Source organism: Lingula anatina, chromosome 8 (genome assembly GCF_051362555.1).
Source record: "Lingula anatina isolate TDL-2025a chromosome 8, LinAna3.0, whole genome shotgun sequence".
Lineage (NCBI taxonomy): Eukaryota > Metazoa > Brachiopoda > Lingulata > Lingulida > Lingulidae > Lingula > Lingula anatina.
In genome coordinates, this window is record NC_141774.1 from 10231547 (window position 1) to 10247483 (window position 15937).

The 15937-nt window shown below is 38.4% G+C and overlaps 1 protein-coding gene across 5 annotated transcripts in view; it reads right to left on the reverse strand.

Moving 5' to 3' along the window:
- LOC106167795 (kynureninase) overlaps positions 1-15937 on the reverse strand; it is a 28635-nt gene that overhangs the window by 8708 nt on the left and 3990 nt on the right. The window contains exons 1-12 of one of the 5 annotated variants that reach the window (XM_087019197.1): positions 14297-14395; positions 13807-13863; positions 13211-13410; positions 12777-12897; positions 12398-12480; positions 11922-11983; positions 11347-11439; positions 10972-11046; positions 10638-10784; positions 10143-10241; positions 9254-9380; positions 503-588 (exon numbers count right to left, since the gene is read on the reverse strand). In XM_087019197.1, the coding sequence (XP_086875323.1) occupies positions 503-588; positions 9254-9380; positions 10143-10241; positions 10638-10784; positions 10972-11046; positions 11347-11439; positions 11922-11983; positions 12398-12480; positions 12777-12897; positions 13211-13403 (1086 nt within the window). In that variant the 5' untranslated portion in view covers positions 13404-13410; positions 13807-13863; positions 14297-14395. Of the gene's footprint in view, positions 1-502; positions 589-9253; positions 9381-10142; positions 10242-10637; positions 10785-10971; positions 11047-11346; positions 11440-11921; positions 11984-12397; positions 12481-12776; positions 12898-13210; positions 13411-13563; positions 13733-13806; positions 13864-14296; positions 14432-15937 lie in introns of those variants that run through there. The other 4 variants (XM_087019196.1, XM_087019193.1, XM_087019194.1 and 1 more) reach the window with 4 other exon arrangements.

Sequence of the window (15937 nt, forward strand, 5' to 3'; positions counted from 1 at the left end):
GTGCACATGATACCATAAATTCTTCACGTTTCTACATGCCAGCATCCATCTTCACAGTTCTCAATGTGACAGAGCTACAGGATTGATGAACATGGCTGTTGGTATGTCAAAATATTTCATGTGAGTGATAAGTTTTTTTTTTCTAAAGTAAGAATGCATTCAGACTAGTGGACTAAAAAATCTGCAGATCAAATATGGCTTCCCATTCAAAAGCCGCTTAATTCCTGATTACACACTGAAGAGATTCCCTGCTGGGATTAACCAACAAGCATTCAAGTGGGTCAGTTATATCTGATCCCCGAATCTGTTAGTCCACTGATCTGAAAGTGCTCCAACTTTGTGATAATTTTAATTTATGCTGTCTATCAAACTGAAAAAAAATTCAATCAAATTGATTATATTACCAACAAGAATGTAATTTAAGATCTTGTTTGAAGATTTGCAAGACTGACCATAGAAAAAAATTACAATAATAAACATTGTATCCATCTATTTTACATACATTTAAACTGGCCTCCATGGCAGCACAGAGTAAAAAGGGTGGATTGGATATCCTGTAGCCATATACCCCTGGGGTCAGGTCCATCTCTGGAAAATGAGATTAAAAGATTATATACTGACAGTCAATGAAAACACATCACAAAACTTTCTTGCACTTTTTACCGAGAATCGATTCTAACCATATAAACTAGTACAAATGCACTTGTTTGGTCATAAGAGAGTGGGCTGACCACTCCGATGTTTTAAATTTCTGCTTCAGTGATTTTGTGATCAGCCGTTACAAAATCATGCGTTTTTCCCATTTCATGATTGGTGTGAATCAGGTTCAGTAAATGGTGATTTATTAAGCCTATTTAAAGTAGTTACCAAATCCAATATCACACATGACAAAAAAATCAGTGATGCCACGCCTGACACTGGAAGAGTGGCAGCGAGCCCTGGGTATGCTGGAGGCTGGCAGGGCCAAAGAGATTTGATCACGTGACCTTGCATTTTAATGACCTTTTCTGCGTTTATTTCACTTTGTGTGACTGAATAATGGGTCATGTTTCACGCGATAACTGTTATTTCTTAATGTGCCAAAGGAACTTAAAATATTACTTGATAAATATAAAATAAATAATGTGTTTTCATTGACTGTCAGTATATAATATGGTAAGGTTTGGGGTGGGGAAATACAAGATGCCTTTCTGTGCCACTTAAATTCATTTCAGGAGTAGGTCAAAAATCTTGACAGCATATCAAGATCTCAATACAATAATTCAATATCATCATCATTCAGTGCCGTGATATTGAATTTAGCATTGGCGATCATGTCTCTCCACATATCTTGGTCCCAAGTGGCTCTCAGCATCTCAACCACCGTCTCCAGTCCCATCCAGGATACCACACCGTCTGTGATTTTTCCCTGTTGTCTTTTGTGGGTTCTTTTCCCATTGATTTTGGTTGTAGTGGTCAGATGCTCAAGACCCCCATTCCTCATAATTTTCCTGAAAAATTTTGCTTGTAGTTTTAGAATTTTGTTAAAAAGCGATCTTTTGGCATCTGTTTTTCTTTTGGCATCTGTTTTTTTGTTTTTCTATCAGTCCAAGGTATGTGCATCATTTGTCTGTAAAACTACATTTCAGTTGCTTCAATTTTCTTCTTTGTTTGCCTACTAAGGGTCCAAGCTTCACATCCATACATAAGAATAGGTTTGATATAACATTGTAAAACTCTCTTTCTTGTGATCATTGATATATGTTTGTTCGTTAAAACTGATTTCATATTATGAAAAGCTGCCTTTGCTTGAACAATCCTTGATTTTATTTCCCACCGCTGTGCCCATGGGCTGCAAAGCAAGTTCCTAGGCATTTCAAAAGAGGGGTTAGTTCCGTTCCATTTGAGTAAATTTTACAGTCTGCTATTTCTTTCTTTCAGCTAACTACCATTACTTACATAAGTTGTTCTTTAATGTAAATTTTTTGTCTCTGGAATCGTCCTCGGAAGTCCTGGATGTATTTTGCCCAGCAGTTAAGTATGCCTTCCTTAAAAGGCCTGTTGCAGTACATGTTCTTTTTCTTCCCTTCAACATTTTTGTATAGAATCTGAGAGTCAAACCTTAGGTGAATATCAATTTCTCTGCATTTATCTTCCAGCCATTCTTCCTTTGCTTTGTTACAGTTTTTGATTTATTGATTCAGTTTTTCATATTCAGCTTTGTTGTTCTTTGCTTCTCTTCCTTTGTCCATTAGAGTTAGAATTTCCTCTGTCATCCATTTTTGCTTTGTTTCTGTTTTCTTTTTGAGTATATGTTTTCTGCTGCCTCTGCTTCTTCACATTAAAAGATTTTCCCAATTTTGATCAATTTCGTTAGAACATTCTAGACTTTCAAACTTATTTTCGTCTGAATCGCTTCAGCTGTGCAAGGTCCAGTCTTATTGCTCGTTTGCTTCTTTGAATAATTTTTAATTTGAGCCTTAATATTGCCATGACCAGTCTGTGATCTGTATATCAATCTGCCCCAGGGTATGTTTTTGCAAATAACATGGAGTTTCTAACATGGTTTTTCCCACCATCTTCTCCAGGCTGTTTCCACTTCCATTTTCTTCTAGTAGGTTGCATAAACCAGGTGTTACTAATGATATAATCATTTGCCTGAGGCCATTCTATTGCCTACCCTCTCATTTTGCTCCCCCTATTCCATGAGGTCCGATAATGTCATCAATATGGTTCGCACCAACTTTGGTCTAGTTCTTTCTTTGCCTTTTCAAGATCCTCATAAAAAGCGTCAATATCCTATTCGCCACTTGCCAAGGTTGGAGCATATACTTGTAATTGCCAGTATATGACTTCCTATTCAACTTCAATAGTAACTATGGCTGTATCACAGTGTTGGAGACAGAAGGGACTAAAATGATGCCACATGACGGATGAAGCAGCAGCAATGTCCTGTCGTGAATGTAGTTAAGATTGCCACCCTGGTAAACTGGTGGATATCCACCACAGGATAACATTGAGATCACAGGTCACAATGTGTGTCTTATACACAGGATGACGGTGATCATAACCCTTCATTTAAGTTCTCTAACAGAAGATATGTGTGTAAGGAGACGGACAACATGAAGGGTTGTAAGGGAGTAGCTACAATAGCATGCTTAGGCTGCAAAATATGTTATATAGTTCGACTGTGTTCCACCTGTGACATTTATAATCACACAGGCAGTAAGGCAAGCCAACGCAGGATAGTCTCCATCCTGTCAGCACAGACGACATACAGTAAGGAAGTAGTATAGCAGCTGGCAGTGATGGTGATGGTGAATGTGGCAGCTCTAGGTCAAGGATGGAAGAAGATGGTTAGAGTTATGACATATGTCTGGAGTGTGGTTATAAAGATGACATGCGGTAAGGGAGTAGTACAGCCGCTGGGAGTGATGGTGATGGTGAATATGGCAGCTCTAGGTCAAGGATGGAAGAAGATGGTTAGAGTTATGACATATGTCTGGAGTGTGGTGATAAAGTTGACATGCGGTAAGGAAGTAGTATAGCAGCTAGGAGTGATGGTGATGGTGAATGTGGCAGCTCTAGGTCAAGGATGGAAGAAGATGGTTAGAGTTATGACATATGTCTGGAGTTTGGTTATAAAGATGACATGCGGTAAGGGAGTAGTACAGCCGCTGGGAGTGATGGTGATGGTGAATATGGCAGCTCTAGGTCAAGAATGGAAGAAGATGGTTAGAGTTATGACATATGTCTGGAGTGTGGTGATAAAGATGACATGCGGTAAGGAAGTAGTATAGCAGCTACGTTTTTAGAAATGTCAAATGTCTCTGTAAGAATTTCTACTTTCACATCCTTCTGTCCTGGTCTCAGTGGTTGAGAGCATGCTATGGGTATCCTACATTGAGTTGCTATAAGCTTTTGGGTCATAGATCGAGTTGAGATTAGGCCTACAGTTGAGATGAGGCCTACATACAACAAATGGATATAGGGGCTCTTGCAGTTTAGGAGGAAAAGTAACAATGACTTGACTAAAACCATATGTACCGCCAGCGTGTGTGTAAGAGTGTGTGTGTGTGTGTGTGTGTGTGTGTGTGTGTGTGTAAATCCAAGGAGAAACTTTAATCTATGTGAGGAAAAAGCAACGTATGAAGTAAATGTTTGGGATGAAACACTGTTGCTTTGTAAATACTGTCACAAACTGGAAGTAGAAGACCCCAAAGATTACAATAGTCACTACAGGGTTATTATGCTGCACTACCAGGAATATATATAAATCTTCCTATTCAAGTTAAACAGTTCTCTGCCAGTTTTAGAGATATAAGGGACTAAAATGAAGCCACATGACAGAAGAAGATGCAGCCAAGTCCGGCCGAGAATGTAGTACAGATTGCTACCCTGGTAAACTGGCTGATATTCACCACAGGATAACACTGAGATCACAGGTCACGTCACAATGTGCGTCTTATACACAAGATGGGAGTGGGAGTGATGTTGAATATGGCAGCTCTAGGTCAAGGATGGAAGATGATTAGTTTTATGACATATGTCTGGAGTGTGGTGATAAAGATGACATGCGGTAAGGAAGTAGTATACCAGCTAGGAGTGATGGTGATGGTGAATGTGGCAGCTCTAGGTCAAGATGGAAGAGGATGGTTAGAGTTATGACATATGTCTGGAGTGTGGTGATAAAGATGACATGCAGTAAAGGAGTAGTATAGCAGCTGGGAGTGATGGTGATGGTGAATGTGTCAGCTCTAGGTCAAGGATGGAAGAAGATGGTTAGAGTTATGACATATGTCTGGAGTGTGGTGATAAAGATGACATACAGTAAGGAAGTAGTATAGCAGCTGGCAGTGATGGTGATGGTGAATGTGGCAGCTCTAGGTCAAGGATGGAAGAAGATGGTTAGAGTTATGACATATGTCTGGAGTGTGGTGATAAAGATGACATACAGTAAGGAAGTAGTATAGCAGCTGGCAGTGATGGTGATGGTGAATGTGGCAGCTCTAGGTCAAGGATGGAAGAAGATGGTTAGAGTTATGACATATGTCTGGAGTGTGGTGATAAAGATGACATACAGTAAGGAAGTAGTATAGCAGCTGGCAGTGATGGTGATGGTGAATGTGGCAGCTCTAGGTCAAGGATGGAAGAAGATGGTTAGAGTTATGACATATGTCTGGAGTGTGGTTATAAAGATGACATGCGGTAAGGGAGTAGTACAGCCGCTGGGAGTGATGGTGATGGTGAATATGGCAGCTCTAGGTCAAGGATGGAAGAAGATGGTTAGAGTTATGACATATGTCTGGAGTGTGGTGATAAAGTTGACATGCGGTAAGGAAGTAGTATAGCAGCTAGGAGTGATGGTGATGGTGAATGTGGCAGCTCTAGGTCAAGGATGGAAGAAGATGGTTAGAGTTATGACATATGTCTGGAGTGTGGTTATAAAGATGACATGCGGTAAGGGAGTAGTACAGCCGCTGGGAGTGATGGTGATGGTGAATATGGCAGCTCTAGGTCAAGAATGGAAGATGGTTAGAGTTATGACATATGTCTGGAGTGTGGTGATAAAGATGACATGCGGTAAGGAAGTAGTATAGCAGCTACGTTTTTAGAAATGTCAAATGTCTCTGTAAGAATTTCTACTTTCACATCCTTCTGTCCTGGTCTCAGTGGTTGAGAGCATGCTATGGGTATCCTACATTGAGTTGCTATAAGCTTTTGGGTCATAGATCGAGTTGAGATTAGGCCTACAGTTGAGATGAGGCCTACATACAACAAATGGATATAGGGGCTCTTGCAGTTTAGGAGGAAAAGTAACAATGACTTGACTAAAACCATATGTACCGCCAGCGTGTGTGTAAGAGTGTGTGTGTGTGTGTGTGTGTGTGTGTGTGTGTAAATCCAAGGAGAAACTTTAATCTATGTGAGGAAAAAGCAACGTATGAAGTAAATGTTTGGGATGAAACACTGTTGCTTTGTAAATACTGTCACAAACTGGAAGTAGAAGACCCCAAAGATTACAATAGTCACTACAGGGTTATTATGCTGCACTACCAGGAATATATATAAATCTTCCTATTCAAGTTAAACAGTTCTCTGCCAGTTTTAGAGATATAAGGGACTAAAATGAAGCCACATGACAGAAGAAGATGCAGCCAAGTCCGGCCGAGAATGTAGTACAGATTGCTACCCTGGTAAACTGGCTGATATTCACCACAGGATAACACTGAGATCACAGGTCACGTCACAATGTGCGTCTTATACACAAGATGGGAGTGGGAGTGATGTTGAATATGGCAGCTCTAGGTCAAGGATGGAAGATGATTAGTTTTATGACATATGTCTGGAGTGTGGTGATAAAGATGACATGCGGTAAGGAAGTAGTATAGCAGCTAGGAGTGATGGTGATGGTGAATGTGGCAGCTCTAGGTCAAGATGGAAGAGGATGGTTAGAGTTATGACATATGTCTGGAGTGTGGTGATAAAGATGACATGCAGTAAAGGAGTAGTATAGCAGCTGGGAGTGATGGTGATGGTGAATGTGGCAGCTCTAGGTCAAGATGGAAGAGGATGGTTAGAGTTATGACATATGTCTGGAGTGTGGTGATAAAGATGACATGCAGTAAAGGAGTAGTATAGCAGCTGGCAGTGATGGTGATGGTGAATGTGGCAGCTCTAGGTCAAGGATGGAAGAAGATGGTTAGAGTTATGACATATGTCTGGAGTGTGGTGATAAAGATGACATACAGTAAGGAAGTAGTATAGCAGCTAGGAGTGATGGTGATGGTGAATATGGCAGCTCTAGGTCAAGAATGGAAGAAGATGGTTAGAGTTATGACATATGTCTGGAGTGTGGTGATAAAGATGACATGCAGTAAAGGAGTAGTATAGCAGCTGGGAGTGATGGTGATGGTGAATGTGGCAGCTCTAGGTCAAGGATGGAAGAGGATGGTGGGGAGAGTTACAGTGAATGTCGGAACACTGGTGAAAAGTAGTGGAATCTTGGACTGTGCTGTGGGTGGTTGTATTGTGTGCTGACTATGATATATAAGAGACACACCAAAAAATTTATAGCAACTCACTGTAGGGATCTAGGATACCCAAAGAGTGCTTTCAACCACTAAAACAAGGACGAAAGGATGCGAAGGTAGAAATTCTGACAGAGACATTTGACATTCCTAATAACACATGGACCAACAAAGCCCAAAATTCACATAGATCAAGTTGAGATTATATGAGGCCTACATACAACAAATGGATAAAGGGGCTCTTGCAGTTTAGGAGGAGATGCGGTAACAATGACTTGACTAAAACCATATGTACCGCCAGCGTGTGTGTGTAAGAGAGAGAGAGAGAGAGGGAGGGAGTATGCGCGTGTATGTACTGCGCGTATGTATGTGTGTGTGAGAGAGAGAATGTATACAGTGTGTGTGTATGAGAGATAGTGTGTGTGTGTATTTGCGTGGGAGAGAGAGAAAGAGAATGTGTGTGTGTGTGTGTGTGTGTGTGTAAGAAACTTTGTGGATTCTTACAGACTGGCGCAGGACAGAGTTGATTGGAGGGCCACAGCAGTACGTACCAAGCCTTCTGTCAGATGATGACGAGATAGACAAAGAAAATCGTTCACTGTGAAAGACTTAAGAGTTGAAATGTAAAGAACTTCAGAAAACGAGTCGGGAAGATCTTAAAATGAAAACAGAAGGAAAACTTACCTTTTGATATCCAGGCACATAAAACAGTAAATTAACACCTGGCATTGATGAGATATAGAATTAGTTTTAATGACCTTATATATAAACGTGATTGCGAATTTGTGTCAATAAAATGTTTTTTATTCATTAAAAAAATAAAACTACTTTATCCCTTTACTTTATTTATTTCATTATTGTGATTGTTAGTTATACAAGTGTAATGGATCATAAAGTTGGTCTGTTATCTTTTCCAGACATTTGAGATTTCATGGATATTTCTGCATTTCACATTTTACTCTCACCACTACACTGTACTTTTTGATACAGAGTAACTCAAACCATATGGAAAACAAAAAAATGGACACCACCTCCAGTGTTGGGCTTGACAAGTTCTACCATATGCAGAATAAACAAGTTCTCTAGCATTAACAGTTTCAGAATGAGAGAGAGTTTTCAGTTTCAGCATCTAATGGTTGCTTCTCCCGAGAAAATGCACGGACTGACCCCAAACTCACAGAAATAAAAGATGATCCTAAGGACAATGCCTGCCCATAATATTATAGGTTAGGTCTGTGTAGTTTCTGAAGATTGGCACAAATAATTGTTCTTTTTTGCAAAAAAAAATCTCAAGGTTAAGAAAATTTTCACATAAGAAGAGCATATTTGAAATCTCCACATATGACTTTCAGTCAGCCATCTTCAGAAATTTTCAGAAATTTTTATTCTTTCAGCTTGGGAGATGTTCAGCATTAAATTTTGCCAATTTTGGACAAGGTGCATTGTGACAAATGCCACACCTAGACCCACACACCAAAAAAGCCCAAAATTCACATGGATTGAGTTAAGATTATATGTGACCCACATACAAGAAATGGGGAGACAAACCCCAGAATTTATTAGACAGACATGACATTGCTGAACTGTTTTTAGTAGATAGACAAACTACAAAGTTCAAAATGCTACTGTGCGGACTACTCATGGTTTGACAGATTGGTTCAACATTGGACAAGGTGATAGACAAGGCTGCATCCCCCCCCCCTACTTATTCAACATATACTTCAGACAAATTATGAGAGAAGCTCTTGATAATTTCAAAGGAAGCATTACAATTGATGGAAAAACTTTTTCCAGCCTCAGATATGCAGATGTAGCCAGAGACAGGGCCAAATGGAAAGAAGTGACTGTGGCCTTATGTCCCACACGGGACGAAGAGCACTGATGACGATGACTGTGCATTAGCTGGAAATAGAAAAGACAAATGAGTGGGTACTGGACAAGATGTATTGCAAAGAATGACAACTCCACTCTATCTACTGAAAGAAAATAGCTTTTGTTGGACAAGACCCCAACCTCACAGAAATGAAAGATGACCCTAGACTTAAGCACCATCAAAGCCCAAAATTCTCATAGAACAAGTTGAAATTATATGTGACCTACATACAAGAAAAGGGGCTCCTGTAGTTTAGGAGAAGCAATAACAATGACTTGGCGACGAATGCTGATCGGGACTAAAACCATATGTACCGCCAGCCTGTGTGTGTGTAAAGAGAGAGAGAGAGAGAAAGAGAGAGATTACTTACTGTTGTCCATGGTGAATCTGGTGGCTATTTTGTGTCCCCACCATCCCAGGAGCTTGGGGTAGTCATTGTTCATGTGTTTCTGGTGTATGAAGGCACCTGCTATGGCTCCAGCACCTCCATTCATGTACTGAGGAAGGTAAAGGCATGTATGTGTGTATTTTAAATGTTAAATTAAATCTTTTATATTATATTTTTTATTTATTCTATTCTATATTAAATAAACGTTAAGTTAAATTTCCCACTCATTTTCTTCCAAAATTGTTTCTTTCTCTCCTACTTACATAAATCTGTCTATCCTCCAGTCTCACTCTCTCTTTCTCTCCCACTTTATTATATGTTGTACGGCAATATGTTTTGTATATCAAATAGGACTCCTTAAAACTATTATACTTTAAAATTCACTGTAGTTAAACTAGATGCAGCCTGATGTTACCAGAATGATTAAAGTGATAACATCTCTTTTTGGTTCGTATTTCACAATATATACGTTATTAACAACTCATAGAAATATAATAAATTCTGTTTTACCCCCAAAACTACAGTTATCACAATTGTCATCAGAGCACGTAAACTCCATACATGGCTAGCCCCTTTAATAATCACTTAAGAGACTACTACAAAAAATCAAACTTTGTCATTCATTAACTACTGGTAAGTATCGGAAAAATTTCATTTGCCCTAGGAAAAACATTTTTTGGGGGGCCAAAGTGAACAATTGTTATCCCCTTTATGTGAAATCTTAATTTACCAGGCATGGTGAGGTTTCATATGTGATTTGGTACAATGCAGGGGCCAGATGGTCTGGAAGTACAGTAATCTGAACTGGACAAAGTCCAGTTTTAAATGCAACCACAGGTAATATTCAATTTCTCTGCGAGGTCGTCCTTACCTTATAAGAGCACCAGCAGGCGAAATCCACACCCCAGTCATGGAGATAAAGAGGAACATTTCCCGCAGCATGGGCCATGTCAAAGCCTACCACACACCCCTGAAATGTAGGAATGATACCAATGATGTGTTCATATTAATAGTCACTGAAATGGACCTGGAGCAGATGAAAAAAACCTACAGTTAACACTGAGGTGCAGATTGAGGCCGTCTACTGGGCCGACTTCTTGACAGGTATCTAATTTTTTTTCTGTAGGAAGATGGTCAAAAATGGAGGATGGATCAACAAAGGTAACTTGGAAGACTTTCAGAAAATATCTCTGGATTTGGATCTGACAATTGTGTGGTACTGGCAACCACACAATCTGGTAAACCCCCTTTTAGGGAACAGAGGCGGTAGTGCAAAAATTTTAATGGATTGGGGGGCCGGGGGGAGTATAAAATTATTGATTCATGTTGTTGGTAAATATTGAGTAATTATCAAATGAATACTCACTTTAGCATGCCCTGCCTTAGTTATAGCTGCCACATTGAAGAACTGCCCTGTGTAATACTGCACCCCAGGAAAACACACCAGAGCAATGCCGTCTCCTTCCTGCTCTATTTTGGCGATAATGTCTTCTGTGCGCAATGTTTCCTCACCCTATAAGAGGCGATTTAGCTGTATTACAATTTTCTTTCTTTTATAAATCATTTTGCTTCTTTAGAATAAAATAAAATAAAAAATACTAAATTGATGCAATATATTGTACAATGCTGACACCAGATGTCACTGCGATAAGACATACAAGACAGACACCAGATGTTACTGTGACAGAAGACAAGCTTACCTCTCTTGGTTCCATGCAAATCATGGCTGCTGCTGGATCATATCCACGCAGTCGTATCTGAGATTCAAACATGTACTAAAACAAAAAAAAAGAACTTGCCTTTAACTGTACTGTGTTGATCAATGATTTCATTTCTATTCAGATAATTCTTACAGTACTTCAAATTGGAATATCATTTATTCGGTGAAAAAATAGTTTGTGATTACAACAACAACAATTATGCTACTTAAATATTAATTAATTAATACATAAAATAAATGAATTGTTAAATAACTACATAAAATCAACAAAGCAAATAAAGCAACTTAATAAAAAAATAAGACAAAAGAAGAAAAAAAAAACACTCATTATCCATGTAAAAATCCTTCACCTCACCCCCATTTCACTAACACTTACATGGTCACTAGGAAATGCTTTGCTTTCACACAGTATCTTATACCTCTGTGGGGTAGGCCTGTAAAATGATATCTGTGGAAAAAGAAAGTAAAATACAAATGAGCAACTTAACTTTCTGTGTTTTTTTTCTGAACTTTTACAAGTCAGCAAAAAAATAAATAAAATTTCTAAAATATAACTATTTTTGGTATGGTTTGTGGATTAGTTTTGAGCACGTATACATAAATGTGTATCTGTAAATCTAATCATGAATTGCTCATGTGTAAGTGTATGTATGGGTACATTCCCAGAGTTTTAGATCGATCCAGAGAGTAAGATAGATCCAACTCCCTGGATGTTCACACTATATTGCAGTCAGTCGAGCGCGCGCCATAGTTAATTACCCCCTTACAGCTTTTAGTAGGCGAGACAGACACTTAAGCCGGCTAAGCTGACAGTAATCTAGTGAGACTCCCCGCAGGGATAGATCGATCTAAAATCTATGGGAATGGGGTCTATGTGTGTGCACGTGTTTGCTACGTGACCTTACCATCATTATTGCTACGTGACCTTACCATCATTATGTGCATGTTCACAGTCAATCCATTCATTAAGGCTATCTCCCCCTTTTTGGCACCTAAATCATATAAAAATACTTGTTTGTATTGTAAAGTAGTACATTCTTTAATACCATATTTCCTCTTGTTTATTAACTTACTTATCATTGTTTTAATATTTGACCCAGGGAAATTATCTGGCAATGCATTATCGTGGTTGTCCCAGGCAAACGTGGTTACTTTATGTATAAATCTTAACTGTGTGTGTGTGTGTGTGTGTGAGAGAGAGTGTGGAAAGGAGGAGATAGAGGCCGCATTCAGAACAGAGGACTAACTAGTCCGTGGATCAAATATGGCATCCCACATAAATGCTCTCCTGAATAGAATACCCACAGGAAATTACGCACCAAGCATTCAAGTGGGTCGGCCATATTTGATTCGCTGACTAGTTTGTCTGCTGTTGTGAATGACATCAGAGACAGGAAGACACTGACCAACAAGTTTTGCATACTGCTCATCAATACATTCATCACAAAATGCCCAGGGCAGGTCTCCCTGCAAGTGTCCATACACTCCCCTGAAACACAAAAATACATCTATAAATAATAAATGCAAAAAATAATAATAATAATAATAATAATAATATTATGAATAAATCCTAGTTAGAGTGGAAGAACATTTTCCAACAAGAGTTCACATTCATTTTACTGAAACTGCAGCATATTTTAAAAACTTCCTTTTAATCTAAATTTCAAAATTGTAGGATGATGGAAATAGATGGTAAAAGATCACCAATCCTTTCAATACCATCTTTACTTTAAATTATAACATTTTTCTCATGTATTGGTCTTGTCTGTTCATAACGCCACCTACATTTTTGCCCACTTGTCCAATTCCCTCTCTATCTTCTCTTTGATACTCTTAGGTTGCAGGCCCAGAGAGTTTCCACACAAATAAATACATTCTTCTTCTGGATCCACAAGGCTTAGATCAACTTCAAGAAACATTTTTAATGTATTTTAATTACCAGCATAGAGATCAAAGAGCTTTACAGTAAAACTGAGCTGAAAAGGCATCATACACTACTATGACTGGCACAAAGAACAAATTCACAATATACAGACTGGCACAACCAGATGGCACAACTTACACATTCCCAATTAAGACTGGCACAACCAGATGGAATCACTAACACATCCTCTATAAACCCCAGATGGCACAACTAACGCATTCACAATTTAGACTGACACAACCACATAGCACAACTAAAAAGGTAATCACATCCAGTGCAAGCTCACGGCACTTACCATCTGGTAAATCTTTCATTTTAGGATAGATGAAATCCAACCTCAGAGAACGGAGAGGATCGTTTGCATCCATGTGCTGGGCAAACTTAATGTCTGTGACATCACATCCCAGTTTTTCTGCTTGCTTGTTGAGTATAACTGAAGGATGCTGGGATACGTTATCGATTACTGATACATCATTTTTGTCTGCCATCTTGGACCTAATGAATAAACGAAGATTTTTTTTACTTACCAATATCAATATATTGAATATGATACTAATCTAGAAACTGTTAGATATAATCAAACTATTGAAAAAAATTACTGATAAATAATCTGAAAGAATTTTGAAAAGGGCATGCCTTAGTACTCACAAAAATTGCTCAATATGAAGGTTACTCATGCATTTAAGAAGACCATTCCCAAAGATATTTGGATTATTCTATCTTCCTGGGGAGTCTCACTAAATTAATGTCAACTCGTCTTTCACACCTAGTAAAGCTAATCGGGCGTAATTATCTTTAGGTGATTCAGTAGGCGTGACAGACATAAGTCATGTGACAGGTGACACTACGAGCAATACAAAAGGAGGAAACACTGTATATTTGTACTAATACGCTTTATTACTGCTGCTTGTTTACACAAACTTGTGTGACAATATGTAAGGTACAAATCTGAAATAAAAAGACCAAAAATATGCTTAAATAACTGACCAAAAACCTTTGAAGCTTACAGCACATTATGTATATATATAAAGAAATTTAAATAGATAAAACTTAAAATATTAATGCAAGTGAATAAAATTCAATAATAAAGAAAACAGATGGCAAGCTACTTGCAGCCCAACAAGGGAGACAAAGAAAGTAAATTAACAAATGACAAACTGCCTCCAATAATACAATAATATGCATGAAATATGACAGTGCAAGTTACCGCACTGCATTTGAAATTGTACATGTCCACACCCTAATCTTTACTTCTGCAAAAACCACAGTACATATGTGCCCAAAAACCAAATATTAACTCCTCCATATACATGAATAAACTTAATAGCGACAATACAACATGACAGTTGAGAATAAAGTATAAGTAAAGCATTAAACTTACAATTTTATGTCCTTTTTTGTACCGCTTCCTAAGTTCTTGCTTCTTCCTTGGGTGATGTCTGCTGTGTGAAATGAACTACTCACTCTAAGTGGCACTGCCCATTACTGACTGTGGGGTGTGTGGGTTGTACTAAGTGAAGGGGTGTAAGGTGTCTGTCCTTTGCAAGCCGGTGTAACATGGACATATGACTCCCATGAAAATCTGACTCCCCCAGTCAAATTTTCAGAATGAAAATGTGACTCCCCCCATGAAATTTTGACTTCCCCTCACAAAACTTTATGAATCTTATTTTATTTGAGTATATAACTTTTATCTTATAGTATGCATAATGGAAGATACATTGGCACTTTTTGTTAGTTTGCAGGTGAAAATTTTCACGAGAAAATAAAAAAATTTAAAATGTGTATTTTACCACCCAATGACTCCCCCTAGCAATTTAGTGAGACTCCCCAGGGAGTTAGGGCGATCCAGATGGATCAATCTAGGCATGGGAACCCAGTCTAAGACACACGTGTACACAAACACGAACATGCAAACACACATGGACACGCTAAGAAGGACACACACGGCAAAAAATACATTGTAAAATTTAAACAACCATATCAGGGCAGGGCTGGACAAGGCTACTTGATTCTTATCTGACTTAAAATGACAGCAACTCTTCATTTTGGTGGGAAATGATCCATAAAATGGATTTTCCTTGGGCAAAGGCAAAGTTCCCATGCTTACCAATGGTTAATGTATCTGTTCTGACATTCAAAGCTAGTCAATTATTATTTATTTATTTATTTATTTATTTATTTATTTATTTATTTATTTTCTGTTTTGTAATAATTTCCTTAGGGATTTTAGGTAGGGTAGCCATTTTTGAAGGTTTACATGGTCTGATGGCAAGCACAGACTTCAAAATAATTGCTATGAACACAGGATTGATAATACTGGCATTTCTATGGGTTGTTTACAATGAACTTATTGTGGAATTTTGAATCTCACATAAAGAGTTGTTATCTCTCTAAAAGGGTTTAGGACTAGAATAAGTGTCCATTATTAAACTGACAGGTCCATTTAGATTACCATCAGAATATACCCAAAGAAAATGTGAATAAAGATGTTGTTTTCTCATTAATCTCTACTCAGATCTACATCTACATGTGGCACTTTTATCACGCCATCATTAAAACAAATGAGGCCATTTTTCTGACCAAAAGTCTAAGGGCTCATTCCCAATGAAACTAAGGGAGCATTCACATCGAGAAGAGCCGAGGTCTAGCAAGGCCGAGACCTAAATATGGCGGACCTACATGAAAGGAAGACTGCCTTATCTTTAAATGGTCTCTCAATGACTTTCAATGACCTCAGCTCTTCTCGACGTGAATGCTCTCTAACGTTGCATGTAGAAGGATAGTTTCACTGGGAATGAGCCACAAGTATAGTAATCATTCAGTAAAGTGCTTCTGAAGAAACTTGAATGTTTTTTACCTGCAGGCACTAGTACTAGTAAAATTTTCAGGGGGTGGCTCATGGGGTTGTTACCAGATATTCATCCAGGCGTCCACGAATAAAAATATTATCACCCAAACTTTTCTTGAGAAACCCCTTTTACGTTTATTACATAGCATTTCCTTCCATACACTTAAAATT